Here is a 26,190-nt window from a genome sequence, read left to right on the forward strand (position 1 = left end):
ATGTAGAATCTGATGAGCAAAGATTATAGACTTGTTAACAGACATGAAGTGATACATCATTGTGGTTTTTATTTGCATTTTTCCTTAATGATTGGTAACATTGAGCATCTTTTCATGTGCTTGCTGGTATTTGTATGTCTTCTTTGCAGCACTGTCCATTCAAATCCTTTGTCCATTTTTCAATTGGGCTATTTGAGCTGCTGAGTTGTGTAAGTTCTTGATATATTTTGGATATTAACCCCTGACCTGATATAGGGTTCACAAGTATATATTTTCTCCTATTCTGTAGTTTTTTTTACTCTGTTGTTTCCTTTCTTGAACATAAATTTTCTATTCAAATTAGAATGCACCTTTGTCTTTAATACTCAGCTATCCTCAACTCGCTTCTTTGTACCAGATACGTTTTGTTCTTATTAGCTAAGGCACATATCCAAATCAATGGTGAAGTGGTATACAAGATGTCTGACAAAAATAGTGCTCCATAAATTATCTTATGCTTGAGAAATCATATACAAGATTTCTCTCTGACTATACCTGCAAGAATTTTATATCCCTTTATGGCTTTAGGCAGAAAAAATAACTTATTTTGGAAAGAGCCCATATTACAATGTAAATGGTGCTCCCTGGAATTGTGCAAAACAAAATCATTAATTTTGGAACAAAACCTGCCTTAATGAGTCTCTCATTTCTCAAAATCCATTCATATTTGGTTGATCTTTATCTTTTACAATAGTAAATCTACTTTGACTACTGTTGTTGGGATTAAAACTAAGAGTTTTCAACAAAATACTTACCCATTAAGCCTTTTAATATAAATATTTTAATTACTTGGACTATTATATTATTTATGACTGAAGTTTTATAGAGAATTGTTCTACTGAATACATAAATCCAGAGGTTTTCCATACATGTGACATTTTTATCTTGATTAGCAATGTTCCTTTGATCAATAATTCATGCATGCCAAGAAGTGTCTAATTGTAAGAAACTTTATTAATATTAATATTTTATGAAAGAGAAACCATTGAAGATTTTAGAAAGTGAGGAGAGAAAAATCAACTTAAACTTACATTATTATTATTATTATTATTATTATTGTTTTTTCTGAAGTGAGAAGCAGGGAGGCAGAGAGACAGACTCCTGCATGCACCCAACCGGGATCCACCCAGCATGCCCACCAGGTGTGATGCTCTGCCCATCTGGGGCCTTGCTCTGTTGCAACTGGAGCCATTCTAGTGCCTGAGGCAGAGGCCATGGAGCTATCCTCAGCACCTGGGCCAACTTTGCTCCAATGGAGCCTTGGCTGCTGAGGGGAAGAGAGAGACAGAGAGAAAGTGGAGGGTGGAAGGGTGGAGAAGTAAATGGGCATGTCTCCTGTGTGCCCTGGCCAGGAATTGAACCTGGTACTTCCACATGCTGGGCTGATGCTCTACTGCTGAGCTAGCTAGCCAGGGCCTAAACTTACATTATTTTAACCTCAGTATCATTATCCTTCCTATTGGTCACACTTGTTCTTAAAATATGACTAGATTTTGTTTTCATCCTCTCTATTCAGATGAATTGCTACATGAGATTGCTGTTTGGCTCCAGAGCTTTCTTATGGCATTTTTTACCTCTGAGTTTCTGAGGGTGTAGATTAAAGGGTTTAACATGGGAGCTACCACAGTATAAAACACAGCCACCACTTTATCAATGGGGAAGGTGATCATGGGTCGAAGGTACACAAAGATACAAGGTACAAAGAATAAGACAACTACAATGACATGGGAGGCGCAGGTGGAGAGAGCCTTCCGCTGTCCTTCAGTGTTGCGAGTTCTTAGGGAGCAAAGGATGAGGACATAGGAGGTGATAAGAATAGAAAAAATGAGCATACACATCAGTCCACTGTTGGCAGCAACAAAGAGACCAAAAATGTGAGTGTCAGAGCAGGAGAGTTGAAGCAGAGGGAAAAGGTCACAGATGAAATGGTCAATGATGTTGGGGCCACAGAAGGGCAAACCGACTATAAAAAGAATTTGAACCAGAGCATGAAGAAATCCCCCAGCCCAGGCCATGGCCACCAAGAGGCCACATATTTGCTTGTTCATTGTGATCATGTAGTGCAGAGGCTTACAAATGGCCATGTAGCGGTCATAGGCCATCACTGTGAGCAAGATGATCTCAACTCCCCCAAAGAAATGTTCGGCAAAGAGCTGGGTCATGCACCCGCTGAAGGAGATCGTTTTCTTTTCAGCGAGTAAGTCAAATATCATTTTGGGGGCCATAGTAGAAGAGCTGCAGCCATCTATGAAGGACAAGAAAGAAAGAAAAAAATACATGGGGGAGTCCAAGGCTCGGCTGCTGGTGATTGTCGCTACGATGAGAAGGTTGCCTACCACAGTGAGAAGGTAGATGACTGTAAACACAGCCAACAAGAGTTTCTGCACATCTGGGTTCTGGGTCAGGCCAAGCAGGATGAATTCTGTCACATTGTGTCTTCGCTCCATGAATCCACATTAGCATCTGGGTAATGGACTTATCTGTGAATGGCACAGGGATTGCAAGTGTGACAGATAATTTTGATCAGGCAAATAATTTCTGTCACGGTTGTTTTTGTAAGGCTGATGGAAACCCCAAGCAGATAAACCCAGGACTAAGTTGGGCCATATTATTAGATACATTATAAAAACACAGCACTCTCTCTCTCCCTCTCCTGCTCCATTTTCTCCCTCCTCTCCCCCCTCCCCTTCCCCCCTCCTCTCTCTCCCTCTCCTCCCCCTCCCTCTCCCCTTCTCTTCCCTTTCCTCTCCCCCTCTCTCCCCTTTTTCCCTCTCCCCCTCCCTCCCCTCTCCCTCTCTCTCCAGACACCTTTCTGTAATTGTACATGGATGGATGTTCTCCCAACAATTGCCACAGTATTTTACCCGGTAGAAAAGCAGGAATAAAGAGAGGACCCTTAAAGGAGCAGAGGCTTGAACTCAAGAGTCTGTTCCCACCTGTCTCTTCTCTCATCTCCTGTGCTGATGAGACTACACTTCAGAGTTCATTAATATTACTATTTTTAATTTGTTTCAGGGTGAATATAAAACAGCACGTGAATTCAATCTGAAGCAAGGGATGATGTGGTCACAGCAGAAAAACGGAACTGAGTGAATGTTTGAGGTTCGGGTCAGATATACCTGGCAGTCACTGAGTGTGAGCGTATGCGTCACTTAGACACAGCTGTCCAAGGGGGTCATCAAACAGGGAGGAGGAAGAGTGTCCTGGAGAGGATGAAGCCGATGGCATATGCAATGCGAAGTTCCCCAGATTTATTTGAAACTTTAGAATTCTCTATTTGGAGAACTTCTGTCCAGTTTTGTTTTCAGGGTCATGTTGCAAATCAAAATTCAATTTTACAAAGTTTGTAAAAAATTCTTAGATCTTTTTACAAAACAGCTACTTTTAAGGTGGGGAGGAAACAGAAGCATCATCATTTGCTGGACACTGTGTTCTTTACAGTCAGACTACTTTTTCATCTCGTTTTCACTGGTCAGGGGCCATATGATGTTGTGTACAACTTAGTCTACTGTGCCTCAACTTTCTCCTATATAAAGTAGGAAAAATAATATAAAAACATAAATATATTATAAAAATATACTATAGGAAACAAGAGGCATAGAGGAACAAAAGAATATTATCGCATAGGCCAAAGTTTTATCCATAAGGTAAAACAGAGCTTTCCACACACTTCAAATTCTGGATAAAAGAATAAAAACCAAAAAAAATCCCACATATCATTATTCTTAAATTTGAAACATTTGCTTGTTATAAAATTAAGAAGATAAATGAAGAGAAGGGATAAATGAATCAAGTATTCAACTCAAGGGGTTAGAAAAACAGCCAATTATATTCAGAAAAAAAATTCAGAAAAAAGGTTGCATGAAGACATAAAAGTAGAAAAATATTGGATTTGATAAATAAATTCAAAAGTTTTCAGTATTTTAAGAATACAAATAAAAATGATGAGTACAGATAAGCTCAAGAAGCAAGTATAATCAAATTGCCAAAAGGCATTATTATAAAATAATACTTAAAAGGATATTATACATAGTTCATAAAATATTTTTCAATAATTGGATAGGCAATTTTTAAATAAAGTGTCTTTCCTCACGCCATCATCAAAAAGAAAAAAAAAGAAATAAAGAGAAAAAGAAAAAAATTTAAGTAGTATGTGGTAAAGCCTTCAAATCAAGCATAGATCTGTTCAAAAATAGAAAAAGAAGTAGACAGATATCTAATCTCTGGATGGGTAAGGAACGTTTAGGTGAAGCGCAATGGTGTAAAACACTGGATGGTTTCGACTACATAAAAAATGGGTTCGACTACTTAAAAATATGAAACACACTGAAAAAATACTTGCAACAAATATAACAGGTCACCATTATTATAGGAAATAGTTTTTACAAAGAAGGGTCTACTCACACCATTATTAAAATAGGGAAAAATAATAAAAAGCTAATTATCAGAAAAAATTATATATCTAAAAATTGCTCTATTTCATAAGTCATCAAAGAAATACAATTTAAAGACAGTGCCATAGTTTTGAATGGCAGATTGTCCAAGATTTATGAAAGTTATATTATTCTAGTGCTGGTGAGTATGTATTATATAGGATATTCTGGAAAGCAGTTTGCATATAATAAGGGCTTTATAACTGGTCATGTCCCTTGGTCTAGTACTCCTTATGCCTAGGAATCTATTATAGATTTAAAAAATGGACAAAAATTTTGCTTACAGGTTGTATTTCACAATATAGATATATTTATGATAGTGAAAAAGTGAAAATAATTCAAATGGTTACTTAAACAGAAACAATTAATGAATTATAGTTATGAAATATCAGTGGACATTGAAGTTATTTGCAAAAAGAATTTAATGGTGTGGAAAGATTCTTCCAATATACTGCTGTGTGGCAAATACAAGTTATAAAATTACTTATTTATTATGATCTAAATTGTCCAAAATGACATATATAAATAGAAAAGTCTGAGAAAAGTACTACTAAGGACTAATAGTGCTTATTTGAATTGTAGGTGAAGGGAAATTTTTGTGTTCTTTTAAAAATGTTCTAATCTATGTTTTCTAGGAAGAGAATATATTACCTTTATAATAAGTAAAATAAATTAATTATATACATTTCATTTCTTATCTTAGGTCGGGGTCCATATTACCCTGACAGCTTTTCGCCGTAGCCTAATATGCCAGTCATTATTCATAAAAATTCATGACAGTAGACTGACCATAGGGGAGGGAGGTTACAGGGCTGGGTGAAAAAGGTGAAGGGATTAAGCAACATAAAGCAAAACTCATAGACACGGACAACAGCATGGTGATCACCAGAGGGGGAGGAAGAGGGGGGAGGTAGAAGAGGGTGTGGGGCGATAAATGGTGATCGAAGGAGACGTGACTTGAGGTGGTGGACACACAGTACAATCTACAGATGATGTGTTATAGAATTGAACACCTGGAACCTATATATTTTTATTAACCAATACCACCCCAATAAATTAAAAATAAAAAGAGAAAGAAAGAAATCACAGCTTGCACCTACCTCTCAGAATGCACTCGGGAAAGAAGTACCACATTCATTCAGTTCATTCAGTAACAGGCATCTTATTTGGAGCGTACTGTACTTTGCATGGAGGTAGCAACCACTGACCCATGGCTAACGACTGCTCTGCAGGTTCATCCGTTTTACCTTCAGTATAATATTTTTTTCCCTCAATGACTTGAGAGCAATTGCTAGCAGAGACTTCCTAAATAATGCCGAGTTCACGGGCAGGGTTTTGTTTTGCATTATAGGTCATACCATCCTGTGGGAGTGAGGCACAGCATCCCAGCTCAGAAAATGCATTGTTTAGTCAGACAGCTTTCAAGATGTAGGCTTTAAAAGAAAATGATGGGGTAAAACCCTCACCATTGAAGGACGTTCTCTCCAAGCCACCTACTACTCATTGTCTAGTCTTATTTGGTGATCAGATGAAATATATGATAAAAGGCACTTGATTAAATATATGATAAAAGGCACTTGATTTGAGATCTAACCTGATGTAAAGCCTTGAAAATAGCAGACTGTGTTCCAGCAGAAAAGTTAGGGATTGTACACAACATGAAATCAGCAACAAATGAAAGTTGCTTTGGAGTAGCAGGTCCCTGTCCTTTGCTCTTTTAAGCCTTTTACTTAGTAAAGCGTGTGCTCAGCTGGGAGAGAACTCCTGCATCCAGGAGCGTGGATCCAAATGGATTGGAAACTCAAAACCAAACAGCTTCTGTGATCCATGGTTGATTGTGCTTATGTGGTCTTCTTGGGGTTTCCTTATCAACATGGTCACATGTGGTTTCAGGGAAATATTTAAATGAATGTTACTCAGGTGCAAGGAGGTAAGGTGGCTCTTACCTCTCAGCTCCCAGAGGATTAGAACATGCAGCTTCAACCAAGAGGACAGCCAAATCAGTTCATCCCTTCTCTCTTGTGGCCATGGCATATGTGACCGGGGGTGGGGTGGGGGGGTGGGGAGCCAGCTGGGCTGGCTGAGCCTCTCTCTATGACTGTGTTTAGGGAGTGACTCTAGAGTCTGGGACCTAAAACACAAAGTGTTCTGGTCATCGCAGCATGGGTGCACGAGCCAGTCAGAGTCTATAAAAGTCTCAGTAACACCTGCTTCACAGAGTTACAGGGAAGATTGCACAAAATAACATGTGAAACTTCTTAAGTCAGTGCCAAACTGCTCCTCTACTGCTGATGCCCTGAGGACAGACACACAGTCTAGAAACTGCTCTTCAGTAGTAAAAATCTGAACATAGCTGAAGAGTAAGAGTTTTGCTGGCTCTTCTATATCTACATATATCATCTTGGCCAAATTCCTGAGCCTCTTTATACCTGAATTAACACATCTATAAAAAGGGGGTGGTAATGGTACCTATCACAGGACTGCTAGGGGGGTTCCATGAGATAAATCAGAGAACGAGCCAGGCCTAGAGTCAAGGATCACTGTTTGTTGTCATTTTCTGTTATCGGGAATCAGAGCTCATAATGTGACTGATTCAGGTTTCTGGCAAGAACCGTCCCCGTTCGTGTACGGCTTATCTTCTTTATTTTTCAGTTGGTAGAATCCGGGTGAATGCAGAACTTAGGAGAGAAGATAAACCAAGTTTTAAAGGGTTTTATACTGATTCATAAGTCATTATAATTCTGAAATCTTCTTATGAGTGTTTGATCTTTTTCCTAAGAAATTCTGAATTTGAGAGTTCTTGAAAAGTTGTAAGAGATAAAAGGATTGTGGATACAACAAAAGCTAACAAATAACGAGCACTCTGTTTATGTCACTCTGCTAAGTGTGGTCTTTTATCTAATTCTCACATAATCCCTGTGAGGGAGGAATTAATAATTCTATTTTATGGTTAAGGAAATTAATGCTCACTGTGAGCATCCTTTGGCCAAGGTAAAAAAGCTAATATTTGGTGGACTTTGATTTATATACAAACTGATCTCGTTTCTAAGCCAGAGCTCTGACAATGATGCTATTGTGGTGTGCCAGACCCCAGTTCCACGATGTGTCTCCGGCACTGGGAGTGATGGAGGGGCTGTGTAGTATTTAGAGGCTTTGGTTCTACCACCACTGGGAGGCCGACCACATCCCTCAGTCAGATTCCATGTGCAGCAGCAGTGACTGTATAGGAGAGCCATTTCAATGGGCCAAGAAGGAAATCATGAGGAAAATTAGAAAACACTTTGAAATCAATAAAAATTAAAGCACAACGTACCATAACAACTATGGGTTACATGCAAATCAGTGCTTAGTGGGAAATTTATAGGTATAAATACTTATGTCAATTAAAGATAAAATAGCTGAAATCAATAATCTAATCGTCCCTGCTAAGGTAGTGGGGAAAAAAAGAGCAAAGTAAAACCAAAGCAAAAGGAAGGAAGGAAGTGATAAAGAATGGAACAGAAATTAAAAATTCGAGAAGAGGATATAGAACAGAAAAACTACAAAATCAAAAGTAGATTCTTTGAAAAGATCACCAAAGTGACAAAACTTTAGCTAGATTCCATAAAAAAAGAGGTAGAAGACTCCAATTGCTAAATCAGGAATGAAAGTGGCACTATTACTACCAACCTTGCAGAAATGAAAAAGATTATATAAGGGGATACTGTGAACAGTTGTATATCAACTGTTTATATCACATAGATGAAACAGACAAATTCTCAGTAACACACAAACTACTGAAACGGATGAGAATGAAATAGGTAATCTGAATATACTTATAACAAGTTGAGAGATTGAATTAATAAATAATAATAATAATAATAAAAAACTCTGACAAAGAAAAACCCAGGGCATGATGGCTTCCCTTTCAAGTGAATTTTTATCAAACTTTTAAGGGAGAATTAACACCAATCCTTCAGAAACTCTTCCAAAAAATAGAAGAGAAAAAGGAATACTCTCCAATGCATTATGTAAGGCCAATATATTATCCTGATATCAAAATTAGACAGGGATATCACAAGAAAACTATAATCAACCTCTCTTATGACTATAGACACAAAAATCAATAAAATACCAGCAAACTGAATCCAGTAGCCTATGAAAAGGAATTATACACCAAGATCAAGTGGGGTTTATCCTAGGAATATAAGGTTAGTTTGATATATAAAAACTAATCAATGTAATATACCACAGTAGTAGAATAAAGGACATAATGCTTGGTAGTGATAGCTGCTATTATTACTATATTTCTGGGTGCTCTATCCGCTGCCTAGCCATACGCTTAAATATAACAGCTGCTTCATCTCTTATAACAACACCCTCTCCTAAGGTTGCAGAGTATTTGCTCTATTATGTGTTCTTTCTTTTCTCATGTGACTGTGGTCTCTTTTATTGCGTCAAGAACTTATATCTTTTTTACTTCAAAGAAGCACTTTATGGCTTCTCTTTGACATATATGAATTGCCAGCATTACTATTGTTGCACTTTGGGGCCATTATTAAGTAAAATAAAGGTTACTGGTAACTGAGACAGCTACTAAGTAACTAATGGGTAAGGAGCATCTAGAGCTTGGAGATACTGGGCAAGGGGATGCTTTATGTTTCAGGCAGGACAGAGTGGGACAGTGGGAGACTTCATCAAGTTACTCAGAACAGCATGCAATTTAAAATTTATGACTTGTTTATTTCTGGAATTTTCCATATGGTATTTTTTGGGCCATCGTAGACTATGGGCAACTCAAACCTTGGAAAACGAGACCATGGATAAAGGGGAACTACTGTACTTGGAAATGCATATTCTGTGCATTTAATGAAGTCACATCCAACTGGTATTTATCATCAACAAATTCAACTATATAACCTTGGGGCAAAAAGAAAGAGAAATGCAATTAATTTAAAGGGTATTCATAGTCTTCCTGTTATTCCAGTGAATGAATTTAATTATGACTCTGTAAATGTGAGACAGACATTAAATTCATATCCTTCCTTTGATCATAGTTCCCACATAACTCTGAGTGTAAGCATCTCAGTATGTGGTTTATATTTTTCCCCTTTCTATTTATTTATTTATTTGAGAGGGAAAGAGAGTGGGAGAGGGAGAGTCAGGGTGAGAGCTGAGAACTTGTAGTTGCAGTACTTTTAGTTGTTCATTGATTGCTCTCATACGTGTCTTGACTTGGGGCTCCAGCTGAGCTAGTGACCTTGGGCTCAAGCCAGTGACCTTTGGGCTCAAGCCATAGACATGATCCCATGTTCAAGTTGGAGACCCCATGCTTAAGCCAGTGAGACTGCACCCAGCCAGATGAGCCATCACTCAAGCTGGTGACCTAGAGGTTTCAAACCTGGGACCTCTGTGTTCCAGGTCATTGCTCTATTCACTGTGCCACCACTGGTCAAGCTATTTATTGATTTTTAATTGAATTTATTGGGGTTACATTTGTCAATAAAATTATAGAGGTTTCAAATGTACAATTCTATAATACATCATCTGTCTATAAAAGACTTGACTTGCTGTGGTGAATACATACTTTGCTTTTCAAATCTCCTCTGTCCTGAGGATATTATGTATGAAGAAAATTTGGAGACATCTCTTTGGGTAGGTAAGGCTTCTTTTATTGAGTGTCCAGTAGAATTTCTAGACTCCCCCTCAAAAGTTAACAAGAAGGATAAAAATCAATCTTTTAAAAAATATTTTTATACCGTATAAGTTGTCATTAGGATTTAGCCTTCAATTGGCCTCCAACTCTAGACATCCTTCTTACTGAGAATAGATCAAGTTGAACGGTTCCTACAAACAGAATCTGTCCTGCTGTGTGTGTAGTACACATCAGGGGTTGAGAGACCGACTCTGTCTTCCAGCCTCCTCTGGTGACCTCAGCTGTTGAGGGAATTTCCTCAGGGATATGCAACTTGAATGACACGCCATATCGTTGTTTCCACAGTACTTAGGGTCCCATCAGGTCCCAGCTTGTGATACCCAAGGGCTTGTAAGAGGGGTGCTTCATCACCTAATCGTCTAGACCAGGAATAGAGACTCTCATTATGTAAGTTTAAATGCAGGGAAAAGAAGCAGTCAGTGAAGATAACGTTGTTCATAAAGGCATTCTTCCAAAGACCTGTTTCTAAGGCAGGATCTCTGAAGAACAGAGATAATTAATTCCCAGAGGGCCAAGCCTTAGATAGAAAGATAGGCCCTCTAACATTCTTAGTACTCTCTGTACACCCAAGAAGAAGCTGTTTGATTTTAAGAGTGGAACAAGAGGGGTTGGTTGTTAGTGATAGGATTATTTGTGTCTCTTGTTCTATCATGTGGAGCCAGGTGCTGAAGATCAGAAGTTTCCCTTCGTACTGAAGGACTTTGGGTTTCAAATGCAACATCTCATTTTCTTTTCCCTTGACTTGAATTTTAAGGCATTGGAGCTTTGAAAAATGTTTGGATGAATCCATTTGAATACATTTGTGCCATTTTCATATTTTCGTCTTCCAGTCAGTAGGGGCTTGAAAAATACCTATTACACAATATATTTGAATAGCTGAATATAATGGTTATTTCTTGTTCCTGAATACATTGGACATTCTCCTTAACTACAGAGGCAACCACCGTAAGTTAACCAGGATTGCTGATTCTTAATCCAGTTTTTATTTCCATTTTCTACCATGCGGTTTATAATAAAAATCATTGAAGCTTCACTTTGTGATATTTGGTGGGGATCCCTTTGAGGTGTTTTAGGATATTTTGCAGACATATTTGTTATCCTCACTGTGTATGGCCATATCTATATGATCAGGAATAGGTTTGCATTCTGTGGACCCCTGAGTCAACTTCTGGGCTTTGGAGGGTGAGACACTGCCCTAGTGCAGCAGATAGGAGGAGCTGGGTGGGTCACAGTGTTTCCACCAGGTGGGGCACAGGGTGTGACAGTTTGCATAGTCAGAGCCACATCATTTCCTTGAAATAACACTCTGACTTTGATAATTTACAGGGATGGAAGAGGGGGAAAACCCACCTTGAACTGATAGGAGGAGATAGGAGAAGCCAATGAGAATAAAGGACTCAGTGAAGCTGCGACTCAGTGTGTGACATGCACTGTCGTCAAGGCAGGTTCGCATGGGATAGAGGAGGGCAACATTTGGATTCTGTTTCTTGAAGGACACCTTCAGTTCTAAAACTGAGATCCTTAAGAAGAGTGCATTAAAACCCAGGCTCTGTGAGAACAGAACCTACCTTCCGCTGGGGCTGGGAATCTGTACTAAACTCCAGGAGCAGGGTCGCTGGGGCTGGGAATCTGTACTAAACTCCAGGAGCAGGGTCGCTGGGGCTGGGAATCTGTACTAAACTCCAGGAGCAGGGTCGCTGGGGCTGGGAATCTGTACTAAACTCCAGGAGCAGGGTCGCTGGGGCTGGGAATCTGTACTAAACTCCAGGAGCAGGGTTGCTCTTCAGTCCACCTCCAGTCAAACTTTCCTGGACTTGTTCCAACCAGGTAAGACCTTATTTCTGCTACAGTAAGTTGTAGTTCCAACAATATAACTGAATTTCTACATCCTGGCACTTAGCCTTTTTTTTTTTAGAGAGTCAGGACAGGTATTGCTAAAGATAAGAGATGAAAGTTAATTCTCTTTTTCACCTTAGGGTGATTTTTCCTTGATCACAGCTTGTCTTATGACGTCTTTGAAAAGGCAATGTGTGGTGGTGGGAAAAAAATGATGGTGCTGGGCATTAGAAGATTTGTGTTTTTGTTGTGATCTGATGCTCATCAATTAGCTGTGTTTCCTTGGACTTTACTTCTCTGGGCCTCAGTTTCCTTATCTTTAAAGAGAGTATATTAGTTGATAAAATATAAAGTTTTGAAGGATTTCTAATGCACAACAATTCTAGGGTCTTTTCCAGTGGACCCTTGGACTCATTAACATTTCGTAGGTTAGCAAATGCACTGCCATGGATGTCATAGGGGTCACAGGACCCACTTGTCCAAACTCTGGCATTGCTAATTCCTAGCAGTAAACTGGATCTATACTGGAGAAGTACTAATGTTATATATATTATATATCATAGTAAGATTACTTTAACATGAATCCAATATTCTAGATTCATACCTTTTAGCTTCTGAAGATATTTCAAATTTCCAGGTAATAGTAAATATTTATTTATTAAGAAGCAATACATTATGATGAGAAGAGTATGAGATGGATGACAGTAAGCCTGGATTCCAGCCCAAGCTTTGGCTCTGTGCTTCAGGGGCTATCTGCAAGTATTATCCAACCTCTCCTTAGAGCCGATGGCTTCATCTATAGAGCTAAAAGGCTTGGACAAGATTACCTCTAGTACGTCTATCTGTAATGCTCAATGATTCTGTTTAATCGTCTCCTCCAGAGCTTCTGAAGGATCCCACAAATGCTAGAGGATCCCAAAAGAACTAGAGACAGACATCTTGGATTTGAATACAGGTTCACAATCCCCCCCACCCCCCCATGGTGAAGAACTAGAGACAGACATCTTGGATTTGAATACAGGTTCACAATCCCCCCCCCACCCCCATGGTGAAGAACTAGAGACAGACATCTTGGATTTGAATACAGGTTCACAATCCCCCCCACCCCCCCATGGTGAAGAACTAGAGACAGACATCTTGGATTTGAATACAGGTTCACAATCCCCCCCACCCCCCCATGGTGAAGAACTAGAGACAGACATCTTGGATTTGAATACAGGTTCACAATCCCCCCCACCCCTCCAATCCTTATGACTTTGAGCAAGTCATTTATGTTCTCCTAATCACAGTTTCCTTGTCTTTAATATATAATAGTGTACCAATATCATAGCAGTATTGTGAAGATTAAGTGAAATAATGCATGTAAAGTACTTAGTGTATATAGCATCTAGCACATGGCAAACATTCCACAGAAATTAACTATCGTTATAGGAACCACATGGTGCGAAAATATATCTCCGCATGCTATTAAGAAGGACGAAAAGCAGAATTATAATACAAGATTGCATTTCAAAGTGTTTAAACATGTGGAATTTTATAATTTTTATTTATTTATTTATTCATTTTAGAGGGGGGGGAGAGAGAGAGAAAGAGAGAGAGAGAGAGAAGGGGGAGGAGCAGGAAGCATCAACTCCCATATGTGCCTTGACCAGGCAAGCCAGGGTTTTGAACCGGCAACCTCAGTGTTTCCAGGTTGACGCCTTATCCACTGCGCCACCACAGGTCAGGCTTAAACATGTGGAATTTAAACGATCACAATACTTTCTCTGTTTGGAAGGAGCTTGTCTCTTCAGGGCCATGCCTCTTACTTGCAGTCCACGGGCCCTTTTATGAAAGACCAGGGTCATTCTGTTAGATCAACACTTTTCTTCATTTCTCATTTAAAAAAAAATATGAGTATTAGAGAATTTGAGTGGCAATAGGTACACTATTGGTCTTTGACTTAGGACAGGAAAAGAACTGACCCTGTGCTTGGGTCTGTCAATGAACAGAGGGCATCACAGACATCACTTTTGACCTAAGACCAAGCTGTTTCTGTGTGCTATGCGACAGAAGGAGGCAGACAAAAACTGTAAAAGAGGAGTGTTTTAAAAATATGTTCTAACTGTGTCAAGATTTGCAGGAAACTTAAGTAATCAATGAAATGATGGCTGAGCCAAGCTTGTGGTTTTCTGTCTGAATTTGATTGTGAAATCTAACCTGGGGCACAGACCTGCAGGAAGTTATAAAAACATGTTAGTAATTGGTTGTTGGTTCTTCCAAGAGCCAGTCTCCTCTAGAGAAGAGTTGGCAATTAGAAGTGTACCTCATTTTCTTCTCCAGGGCTCTTGTCCCTGGAAGGATTCTCTGATGCAGTGGGCTATCCAGAATGGACACCGCCGTCCTGGGGCTTGGACCTCTAAGGCTATCTTCTCAGTGAGGCATTTGTGGGATCATCTTGAAAAGGTTTCCCTTCCATATGTCTCCTTATGTACTTGCCCACGTGTAACATGGCCAGTTCACCTTACCTTTCACTGCCTCTGTTCCTTAGGAATAAGTTAAGATACAGAATGTAAAGTAATCTGAGGTCTAGCAAAAAGTGAGAATTAATAATGGCAAGATTTTGTTTTAAATACTATCTTGAAGTCTAATCCAGTGATATATATATATTCCTTATCAAGTAAATGGAAATAGACTTTGCATTAAACTTATCTGGTTGCTTATTTAGACTTATTGATCAGCAGTATCAATGGTTTAAGTTCCTCTTTTCTTTCTTTCTTTTTTAAGGTAAAGCATCCCTTCCTGGGGTTTTTATCACTCATCCCACCTAGATGGAGAGTAAAAGGAATGTGACTGAATTCATTTTAGCAGGTCTTACAGAGAACCCCCAGATGCAGAAAGTAGTATTTCTGTTATTTTTGGTTCTCTACGTGGTAACACTTGCAGGCAACCTGCTCATTGTGGTCACCGTTCCCACCAGCCAGGCTCTGAGCTCCCCCATGTACTTCTTCCTGACCCACCTTTCTTTGATAGACATAATCTATTCCTCTTCTTCAGCTCCTAAGATGATTGTGGACTCCCTTCACAAGAAGAAAATGATCTCTTTTAATGGCTGTATGGCTCAAGTCTATGCAGAACACATTTTTGGTGCTACCGAGATTCTCCTGCTGACGGTGATGGCCTACGACCGCTACGTCGCCATTTGCAAACCTCTGCACTATACCACCATCATGAGCCACCGGCTGTGCATTCTCCTGCTGGGGATGGCGTGGGCTGGAGGATTTCTCCATGCAACCATTCAGATCCTCTTCATAGTCTGGCTGCCCTTCTGTGGCCCCAATGTGATAGATCATTTCATGTGTGACTTGTACCCTTTGCTGAAACTCGTCTGCACGGACACTCGAATCCTTGGCATTTTTGTTGCTGCCAACAGTGGGTTCATCTGCTTATTAAACTTCCTCCTTTTGATGGTCTCCTATGTGGTCATCTGGCGCTCCCTAAAGAACTGTAGCTTGGAGGGGAGGCGCAAAGCCCTCTCCACCTGTGCCTCCCACATCACAGTGGTCATCCTGTTCTTTGTGCCCTGCATATTTGTGTATCTACGCCCAGTGAGCATGCTGCCTGTAGATAAAGCTGTGGCTGTCTTTTATACTATGGTTGCCCCTATGTTAAATCCCTTAATCTACACCCTCAGAAATGCTGAGATAACTAATGCTATGAGAAAGCTCTGGAGGAGATGATTAAACAGAATCATTGAGCATTACAGATAGACGTACTAGAGGTAATCTTGTCCAAGCCTCTTAGCTCTATAGATGAAGCCATCGGCTCTAAGGAGAGGTTGGATAATACTTGCAGATAGCCCCTGAAGCACAGAGCCAAAGCTTGGGCTGGAATCTAGGCTTACTGTCATCTGTCTCACACTCTTGTCATCATAAGGTATTGCTTCTTAATAAATAAATATTTACTAATACCTGGAAATTTGAAATATCTTCAGAAGCTAAAAGGTATGAATCTAGAATATTGGATTTATGTTAATCTTACTATGATATATAATACAGGTATTGAGATGTTGGTTCCCACTGAAATTCTAGTCTTTTGGAGAAGGTGTAGCTCTTGCCCATGAGGTGGGGAAGTTCAACAGGTTGCCTCAGGCCAGAACTGGTTCACAGTAACTGGATAGAGACTGGCAGGCAAGAAGAGGACTGGCAAGCTAGGAGCTTCCCACTGGGGAACTTGTGGGCTGAGGCTGGTGAATAAGCAATTGTGGCCTGGATTGGCAAGGATGACACAACCCTTTGGGGTACAGGTGGACCAAAGCTCTGGTCATTCACTGGCCACTGCTGGGTCCTGGGAAGGTATGGCTGTGAGCTGTTAGTGGCCCGGCCCGGTGAAAGGGACTGGAGCTGGATACGGCAGTGCCCACGAGACTCTGCCTCCTCACTGGCTCCACCAGAGTTCAGGTCTCCATCCTTTTCCGCCCCGATCATGACACAAAACTCCTAACTGTGCTCTTGCCGGCTGTCTTGTTCTCTTTGACCCATTCCCCATACTGTGACTAGTTATCATTCTAAAACTCAAACCTAACATCACTTACTAGCTTAAAAAAAACCCTTCAGTGCTTTCTCTATGGCCCTAACACTGAGCCTCAACGCAACCACAAAATCCTCCTGGATCTTCTCCATTCTTCTCTTTCCAGCTCCACATCTTGCCATTTTCCCTCTTATAAGCTCATTGCCAAGCTGGGGGCCCAGCACCCAATGGGAGATTCCATAAATAATGATTTAATGCGAGAATGAATACATACTTATACTGACTTGGTTACGTTTCCTGCATACCCTTTCCACCTCCTGGCCTTTGTTATATATTCCATCTCCTAGGACACTCCAACCTCATGAGTATTCACTCTGTGCACTAACTTCTTTTCATCCATTGAGTCCCATTTTTGATGACTTTTCATCTAGAAATCTTTTTCTGCCCCAGCAGGTCTTTGTAGTGTGTCCCTCCATGTGGTTTTATAGTACCCTGTGCTTCCACTATTTTATTATCTGTAACTCTGTGTTGTAACTTTCTTTTCCCTCCTGGGAGACGTTTAATGTTTCTAAACTTTGCTAGGGCAGGAATTGTGTCTCTTTTTTATTCATCACTGAAGCCCACAGCTAATAACATGGTTGATACATTACTTGGGCCCAAAAATACTTGTTGATGAATGAATGAAAGACAGAAGAAATGAAAGCAATACATTTATTCTGAAATTGCCTTGTGTGTAGATGGAGCCACTTACTTTGAAAAACAGTGTTTAATCATAAAATGTAACCTAAGAGTAAACTCATTAACAGAGAACTGTAACATAAACAGCTCATATTCATAAGAGAATAAAATCTGCTTGAAAGAAGCCAGAATATCAGGGTAAACTATTTGCTTGTACGCTAAAAACTGTATTTTTAATTTCTTTCTCATCCTCAGTGAAAGCAGGAATAAAAACAAATGGTAGTTGCCCTAAGAGGGCTCACAAGAATTCTCCTTAGAGTTGAAACAGATAAATGGAGCAGAGAATTCCCTATCCTCCAATGCTACCTTTTGCTCTTCATTTTAATTGAATTCATTTATCTTCCTTTATACTTTCATAAATTGGTTTGATATTTATCATGTACCAGACATTGTGTTACCTTATAGAAACTATTTTTATATAGCAGGCAAACACTTTCTAGAGTATGACTGTCTATTTAATAAATAGAAATTCCTGTATGACATCAAAATGTTCTTTTGTTTGAACCATTACTCTTTCGGATGGACTGTCAACATAAGATGAGAGATACGAGGAATACAAAATAGTTGTGAAACCTGCAAGGAAATTTGGAAATGTGATGTCATCTTCATTTCCTACCTGTTGGATGTTAATTGGCTGATTCTTTTATGGCCGATGTTTTTTTCATATCTATATTATAATATTATAGAGGATATATGACAATTAATTGTGATATATAAAAACAAGCACAGTTTAATTAAAATACTTATTTTTAGTTATAGATAATAAACTAGTATATATATTATGTCCAGGACAGTCCTTGACTCAATAAATGGTGACTAGTGTGCTTGTCTGATCTTTTTATCATTATTGCCTGGCCATTAATAGCAGTTAAGGGCATGATCTGGGAAACCAATCAATTCTGGTTACTGGCTTTCTGATACATTTGTTTTGATACCTTCACCTTTTTGTCAGTTTCCTCACCTGTAAAATGATGATAAGAGCAGTGCCTAACTCCTTGGATTGATATGGAAATTACTGGTCAATAACAATACACTTCATTATTTCTTTAATTTGTTATTAGAAGGAAGGCCTGTGGACCACATGCATAGGTGAAGCTAGCAACACTAAACCCTCATTTGGCAGTATTTTTAAATATGCAAAAAGTGGTCCTCGGTTATGTTTTTCTCTCTTTTCTTGCCTTCATTTCTGCTTCCCTCCATGCAGAATCTATTATTTATATCAATTAATTTTTTTTCCAATAAGTGTTTATTGATGAGATCATCCAATGTTTTTCAACCTCAAATGAGTCAGTGCTAGTCTCTGGCACATTTATGTGTCACCTGAGATAACTTCCTAATGGCCTCTTTCATCTGAGAATTTCTCAAGGTATAGATCAAAGGATTTAACATGGGCGTTATGATCATGTAGAATACAGCAACTGCTTTATCAATTGCTAAAGTAGCTGCAGGCCTCATGTACACAAATATGCAGGGCACAAAGAACAAGACGACCACCGTGATGTGGGAGGCACAGGTGGAGAGGGCTTTGCGCATCGCCTCTAACCCGTGGGCCCTTAAGGAGTGCAGAATGACCACATAGGAGACCATCAAGAGGAGGAAGTTGAGCAGACAGATGAAGCCACTGTTGGCAGCCACGAAGAACCCCAGCGTGTGGGTGTCAGTGCAGGCAAGATTCAGCAAAGGGTTCAGATCACACATAAAGTGATCTATGATGTTAGGGCCACAGAAGGGTAACCGGAAGATGAAGAGGATCTGTATGGTGGCATGGAGAAAGCCTCCCACCCACACTACCCCCACCAGCACTCCACACACCCGCCGGTTCATGATGACGGTATAGTGGAGGGGCTTGCAGATGGCCACGTAATGGTCATAAGCCATTACAGTAAGCAGGATGCCCTCAGCACCGCCAAAAAAATGTCCACTGAAGATTTGGGTCATGCATCCATTGAACAGGGTGGTCTTCTTTTCATGAAGGGAATCTACGATCAGTTTGGGGATATTGACAGAGGAATAGCAGGCATCAATAAAGGACAGGTAGGCCAGGAAAAAGTACATGGGAGATCCCAGCAATGGGCTGGCATTGATGGTGACCACGATGAGCATATTTCCTACCACAGTGATGCTATAGATGACAAAAAACACAACAGATATGATTTTCTGCATCTGTGGACTCTCTGTGAGCCCCAGTAGAACAAACTCAGTCACAGTGCTCCTGTTCTCCATGGATTTCATGTGACAGTTAATTACATTGTCTGGAAAGAAAATTATTTTGTTATTAATGAAACCTTGAATTTACTAAACTTTCTATTCTAATATATAATACATTCTTAGATTCTATTGAATTGCGACTTCTTTTGAGGTGTGTGTGTGTGTGTGTGTGTGTTGGAAAGAAAGTGTTTGAGTTCTTGCAGATTACTCACATTGCCTCCCAGCGCAGTCTTTGCTAAGATTATAGACATGAGGAATTTTTGTAAACGCACAGGCCAGAGACTGCCTGTGTGCACACAGTCATCCCGGAGAAGCGAGGGTCTAACGTGAAGTAGTAGACTGCACACTCAGTGGCGGTCAAGCCTGACATGGGGTAGTAGATAAATGTAAAGGAAAAGCTTCAGAACTTTTCTTTAACCTCTAGGAAACGGGGAACCATGAACGATTTCTGAGAATACTTGTGAGTGGAAAGACGACGAGGAATGTGGAGAAGGAAGAATCCTCGATTTCATTCTGGTAAAGATCTGGTTGTGTTCTGGCAGCAGGGGTTGAGCTTCGGTAAGGGGGTGGAAGGCAGCAGGCTCAGGAATCCCAGGAACATAATATTTATTGTGGTTGAATAAGGAATAACAGGGCCTTGGTGATAGAAATGTAAAGAATGGAGCTGGTTAAAAGTAGTTATAATGCACATTTCCTAAATTCAATAACTTTATAAGAGCTCATAATATATACTTCTCAGTGATCGATTGTTACGTGCATTGTATGGTAGGTAGTAAATGCTTTGCACATACAATCTTTTTTTATATACTGTAACAACAACCGGTGTGGTTGGAATAATATCAGCCATTTTGTAGATGAGGAAACAATCTCAGAGGCTAATGTTAATAATTATAATGATGGTAATATTAATAAAACATACAGAACACTTACTGTGATTTGGTTATTTTGCAGACATTTGATCATTAAATCTCACTACAAGCCTCCAAGATGGTTACTACTGTCACTGTGGCATTTATTTTACACGTTAGGAAATGAGCATAGAGAAATTAAGGATCCTGCCAAGATCAAGCAGCTAATAAAGGGCAGAGTGAAGATCAGATCACGTTATACTGGCTAATTGTTTCCCAGCAAATTCTTAACTCATGCCCTTTATTGTTCATTGTAATCAAGAATGTTGAGGTAGTAATCTCTTTTTGGTATGGCCATAATCATTATAATACTTTAATGCTACTTCAGGGGTAAGTTTAGGTGGGGCAATTTCATCAGAATAAAGACACACGTACCCCACATGCAATGACATTTGGCACTCCGAAACTCCAAAATGTTCAGAAAAATGTGGTACTGCTTTCATTAAACAGCCTTTTTATCTTGGCCTCTCTCCTAGCCCCAAATATCCTCTCCTCTAACCCCTCCCAAAATATGGGCTCCCAGACTCTTCCCCAAAATATCAAAAATGATGATGCCAGTGGTTATGTGTAGTGATTGGAGAACCAGAGAGACCAGGTCAGAATCCGGTTGCAATTTCTTTTACCTGGGGTACATTACTTTGGCACCGTACACCCTCATTTCCTCATCTGTAAAGTGAGAAGATTAATATCCACCTCACAGGTTGTTAGAATCATCTGACGTTTGACGAATTGGGGGTGAGGATGGAATATTACTATATCAGAAAAGTCTTGAGAAAGAATATTGCTATATTTGGAAGGTAATAATCTTTAACAAGCATCAGTACTATTGAAAAACTTACCTTAGCGGTCTTAGACGATCTTAATAATGTTTGAGGGCATTCAGAAACAATCTCATATTCAAACGAATAGCCTTTGTAATAAGTAACTTCCAATATGAAATATATGTCACATTGGGAAAAAGCCTATCAAGTTAATTTACTCTCAAATTAACAGTTGTTAAGAAATTGTTTCTATCGATTCTGTGATGTCTTCTAGGTGTTCCAATTCTACTTCAATACATCTTTAAAAGAAAGTCTAAATTTTTTCCACCTAAACAAAAGCCTCAATACTCTTTCACTGAAAACCTATTCAAAACCTGTCTTCTGGTTTGGAATTTAGAACGGCCTCACTTGAAATGCTATGAACATGTAATCTTAAATAAACAGCGTGGGTCCTGAGGGCAAGAGGCAGACCATGTGGAGGAAGCCCATTCGAATGGGTCGCTCTGCTTGTGATGGTCTTTGCTCTGGAGAGGCGACCAACAGAAACGTGTTCTCCTTGCCTAGTGTGAATACTTAAGGAGGTTTCCATAAACCTTCAGGCACCTTGTCTTGCAGTGACTGCCTCCTCTCCCAGGAATTAATTACCCCCTTTGATGGAAAGGCTTTGTCTTAAAAGCAGGTGTTCCAGAGAGACATGTTGATAACACTCACTCTTCAGTGGGGAGTTTCTTCTCTGCACTTGGGAGCTAAGCAGAGACTTCTCTCTACCTGCACCTCCGTTGTTAGGAAACTGAATGCTGTGTGACTAGCTGGCACACTTCTAGCGTGTGCCCGCCTGGCATGGAGATCCCCTATCGACTCTGCCACAGAAGATTTCTATTTTCTTAATATTAAATATATTTTTTTGGAAAGTAGCCATTGATTGCTTGAAAGCTAGACCAGTGAGGTCATAAAATTAATGGCAGTCATTTTAAAGTTCTTGACTCTAAAAGCTGTTCCCCTCCACCCCCCGGATTTATTGAAATATCGCATACAAATAAGATTGTGTATAGTTAAGGTGTATAACTTTATATTTTGATATAAGTATACATGATAAATTAATCAACACAATCAAGCTATTTAACGTATTCATCACACATCATTACTATTATTTTTTTGTGGTGATTACAGTTCGAATCTACTGTCTTAGCAAATTTCAAGTATGCAATACAGTACTGTTAAACAACACTGGGGAACAAAATGTTTGTTGCATCCACAAAAACACTTGTTCTTACCTAATTCGAGTGTGCTGATCTCAAATCTGACATTAGTTTTTCTCTGTAAGCTACAGCTTTTTTGTAATTCAAGATTTTAGGTTTTCATCTTATTGTAAAATTTTCAACATTTAGTTTAACATAATGAAGTAGAATGTCTTCTTGGGCACCATCTTTGTGAAAATATAACAATTTATATAATGCAGTAAATACACTAATACACTAAAAGATATGATTGCATCCAAATTTGTCTACAATTTTGAAATAGAACATATTAAAACACTTATTTTAATCATAAAATTTGCGCAACACTTATTTAAATTCTATTCAGGCAAAAATTTGCATTTGTAGCTTTTGCATTTGTACACATGTTGAGGACAACCTGGTTTGATGCTCCAGCAGTAGTCTGCTTATCACTAACAGCTCCAAGATTTTCGGGAAACTTATCAAGGTGACTGCTCAGGAAGTGAATCTTAACGCTGATGTTACATTCAATGTCGCAAAAGCCAACAGCATCCTTTGAACCAGAAGTTCATAGTTTTCTGCTTTTTTGTTGCCAAGGAAGTTTTTTGTAACTGCCACAAAAAAATTGCCATGCTGTTTTCTCCTCTTTATTCATCTTCCTGGCAAATTCTTCATCACGTATGAGGGTTTGAATTTTTTTTTTTAAATAAATTTTTATTAATGGTAATGGGATGACATTAATAAATCAGGGTACATATATTCGAAGAAAACATGTCTAGGTTATTTTGTCATCAAATTATTTTGCAAACCCCTCGCCCAAAGTCAGATTGTCCTCCGTCAGAGGGTTTGAATTTGAGGTCCATCGAATACACTTGCTTTTATCTTCTCGAAAGACAAGGCAGGAAAAGCAGAAATAATATGTTGAAAGCGTTCACTTTCTCTATTCAAAGCCTGAACAAACTGCTTCATTAAGCCAAGGGGAAAAATGATCCTGTCTCAATTAACTACAGGTTCATTCACAATATTTTGCATCCCTCCTTCCAGAGCTTCACGTTTCGGCCACTCCTTCTGTGTCCAGTGTTTCTTCTGAGCTCGGCTGTCCGACAAACACAGAAAGCAAGGATACCTCATGAAACTTCTCTGTTGTCCTAGCAGGAAATTTACCATTTTAAGATCCACACAAATGATCCAGTTTTGCTCCTCATACTTCAGAAAGTTGAGGACAATTTTTATGTCATTCTTACTAAGTCATTCAATTTGGGTTGGCCAAACTGCTGAGGGGTAATGAGTGCTTGGCATCAGAAGAAGAGCCTTCAGATACTACAACCATTTCCTCATGCATCTTATCAAAATACACTTGATCACCATGTTCACTTTCTTCATCCTTAGAAGAAATAAAACCATTGAAAACTGGAACCGGGAGTGTCTCAGAGTGTGTGATAGGTCGTATTGCTGAAGGAATATTAGGATAAGCTATCATATGTCGTTTTTTCTTGCCGATGCCCTTTGTATGGATCAGACAGAAATAACAGTCACTGCTGTGGTCCTTAGGTTCATGCCAAACCATGGGAATACCAAAAGGCATTCTTTTGTGTTTTTCTTTTGTCCAGTCATGAAGCATTTCCTCACAATTATGACACACAATATGAGGAGCCCAATTCTTGTCTTGATCGCCAAGGGGAACTTGAAAATAGGCAATATATGCACGTGTCACAAATGATGAAATACTGCGCCTTTGATGTTGAAGTGTGTAACAGTCACATATATAACAGAAAGTTTCAGGACTTTTCTTACATTTACGCCTACTCGAAGAAGCCATGATTCAATCTTAAAACAAAAGAAGAGGGTGTTTTTATCAGATAATAATTTTTTACATTTAGAAACAACTACAACTATGTAAAAGTGATGTTTGTAAACCATTAATTGCTTTGTGGTTATGTTCAATCCAAGAGTCGTTGCCCTTGAACTCCAATTTAAAAACCAATGCATGCCATTAACTGTAACAAAAAGAAATTTAAAATTGCATAAAAACTAGAGCATGCACCAAAAACACGATTTCAGATTTGGAATCAGCGATGCAGAAATACATGGAAACAGTTCTAAAACCTCTTGCAATAGAAAATGAAAAAAAAAGTTGTTCCCCAGTGAGTCATATCACTGAACAAGAGATTTCCAGATGTTATTCATCCTGCATAATTGAAACTGTTTTCCTGACCCACATCTCCCTGTTTCTCTCTTGCGCCTGGCCACCGTCATTCTACTCTGCTTCTACAAGTTAGATGATCTTAGATTCCACATAGAACTAAGATTATGCAGTCTTTCTTATTTCACTTAGCATAATGCTCTCTAGGTTTATCCATGTTGTCATGAACGTCAGATTTCTTTCTTCAAAAAGACTATACTCTATTCCATTGTGTGTGTGTGTGTGTGTGTGTGTGTCACACTGGCCATTCATCCATCAGTGGACATAGAGGTTGTTTCCGTATCTTGGTTACTGTGAATAATGTTGCAGTGAGTGTGAGCGCAGAATCTCTTTGAGATACTGATTTCAGTTCCTTGGGATTTGTACCCAAAAGTGAAATAATGGAGCAAAAATAGCTCTATTTTCAATTTTTTGATGAATCTCCATATTATTTTCTGTAATGGCTGTGCTAATTTATATTCCCTCCAATAATATACAAGGGTTTCCTTCTTTCCACATCTTCACCAACGCTTGTTATTTTTCACCTTTATAGTAATTACTATTATTACAAATGTGAGGTGATACTTCATAGGGTTTCAATTTGTATTTCCTTGATGATTAGAGATGTTGAGCATCTTTATATCTACTGATGGCTGTTTGTACATCCTGACTTCAGAAATGCCTCTTCAGGTCCTTTGCCGCTTTTATAATCAGGCTATTGAGTTGAACAAGTTACTTATATATAAATATTTTAGGTATCAACTCCCTTATCAGATACATGATTTGCAAATATTTTTCACATTCATCAGTTGCCTTTTTACTCTTTTTTTTTTTTTGAGGGAGAGAGAGAGGAAGGGGGATAGACAGGAAGGAAGAGAGATGAGATGCATCAACTTGTAGTTGTGTCACTTTGGTTGTTCATTGATTACTTCTTGTATGTGCCTAGATGGGGGGGGGTTGCTCAAGCAGAGCTAGTGACACCTTGCTCAAGCCGGAGACCTTTGGGCTCAAGCCAGTGACGTTGGGATCATGTCAGTGATCCTATGCTCAAACTGGCAACTCCATGCTCAAGCTGGTGAGCCTGTGCTCAAGCTGGATGAGCCCACGCTTAAGCTGGAGACCTCAGAATTTCCAACCTGGGTCCTGGGCATCCCAAGTCAACAATCTATCCACTGTGCCACCACCAATCAGGCACCTTTTTACTCATGGTTGTTTCCTTTACTGTGTAGAATATTTTTTACTGTGATTCAGTCCTACTTGTCAATTTTAAAAATATTTATTTTATTTTAAAATACTTATTGGGGCTGACACTAGTTTGCATGATTATACAAGTTTCAGGTGCCCAATTCTACAACACATTTCAGTACACCATATAGTGTGGCCACCCCCAAGTCGAAAGTTCGTCCGTCACCCTTTATCCTCCCTCTGTCCTCCTCCAGCTCCCCGCCTCTGCAGTTGCAACACTGTTGTCCATGTCCATGAACTTCTTTTTTCTCCTTTTTTGCTCCATCGCTTGTCTTTCTTGGACCAGCTTGTTTCACTTAGCATAATGATCTTCAGGTCCACCCATGCTGTTGCAAAAGGTAACATTTCCTTCTTTCTTATGGCTGTGTGGGTTCATGATAGTACCACAGCATTTTTTATCCTCTCATCTACTCATGGGC

At 39.3% G+C, this 26,190-nt stretch overlaps 3 protein-coding genes across 5 annotated transcripts; 1 reads left to right on the forward strand and 2 right to left on the reverse strand.

The window, feature by feature from the left end:
* Positions 1-1,123: 1,123 nt before the first annotated feature.
* Positions 1,124-6,112, reverse strand: LOC136320758 (olfactory receptor 4C5-like). 2 transcript variants are annotated; one of them, XM_066253910.1, is made up of 2 exons: positions 6,067-6,112; positions 1,124-2,519 (listed from the first exon to the last, which is right to left on the reverse strand). In XM_066253910.1, exon 2 carries the CDS (start codon positions 2,484-2,486, stop codon positions 1,548-1,550), a length of 939 nt encoding a protein of 312 aa, XP_066110007.1. In that variant the 5' UTR covers positions 2,487-2,519; positions 6,067-6,112; the 3' UTR covers positions 1,124-1,547. The 2 variants fall into 2 exon arrangements, with proteins under 2 accessions (XP_066110007.1, XP_066110006.1); XM_066253909.1 differs by lacking the exon at positions 6,067-6,112 and adding an exon at positions 5,573-5,750.
* An 8,701-nt stretch (positions 6,113-14,813) lies between these two features.
* On the forward strand, positions 14,814-15,722 carry LOC136320759 (olfactory receptor 4C12-like). The gene has a single exon (XM_066253911.1). The coding sequence runs from the start codon at positions 14,814-14,816 to the stop codon at positions 15,720-15,722; it is 909 nt and encodes a 302-aa protein (XP_066110008.1).
* Positions 15,723-18,441: 2,719 nt separating this feature from the next.
* Positions 18,442-25,557, reverse strand: LOC136320760 (olfactory receptor 4C46-like). Of its 2 annotated transcripts, none has more exons than XM_066253913.1 (2): positions 25,547-25,557; positions 18,442-19,462 (listed from the first exon to the last, which is right to left on the reverse strand). In XM_066253913.1, the coding sequence occupies exons 1-2, from the start codon at positions 25,555-25,557 to the stop codon at positions 18,544-18,546; spliced, it is 930 nt and encodes a 309-aa protein (XP_066110010.1). In that variant the 3' UTR covers positions 18,442-18,543. The 2 variants fall into 2 exon arrangements, with proteins under 2 accessions (XP_066110010.1, XP_066110009.1); XM_066253912.1 differs by lacking the exon at positions 25,547-25,557 and adding an exon at positions 21,206-21,269 and having other exon boundaries at positions 18,442-19,502.
* Between the last annotated feature and the right edge of the window lie 633 nt (positions 25,558-26,190).

The sequence above is a fragment of the Saccopteryx bilineata genome, chromosome 1 (assembly GCF_036850765.1).
Source record: "Saccopteryx bilineata isolate mSacBil1 chromosome 1, mSacBil1_pri_phased_curated, whole genome shotgun sequence".
NCBI lineage: Eukaryota > Metazoa > Chordata > Mammalia > Chiroptera > Emballonuridae > Saccopteryx > Saccopteryx bilineata.

Coding starts and splice junctions, on each gene's coding strand:
- LOC136320758 (XM_066253910.1), bottom strand. CDS start 2,486: ATGGAGCGAAGACACAATGTGACAGAATTCATCCTGCTTGGCCTGACC.
- LOC136320759 (XM_066253911.1), top strand. CDS start 14,814: ATGGAGAGTAAAAGGAATGTGACTGAATTCATTTTAGCAGGTCTTACA.
- LOC136320760 (XM_066253912.1), bottom strand. CDS start 19,482: ATGAAATCCATGGAGAACAGGAGCACTGTGACTGAGTTTGTTCTACTG.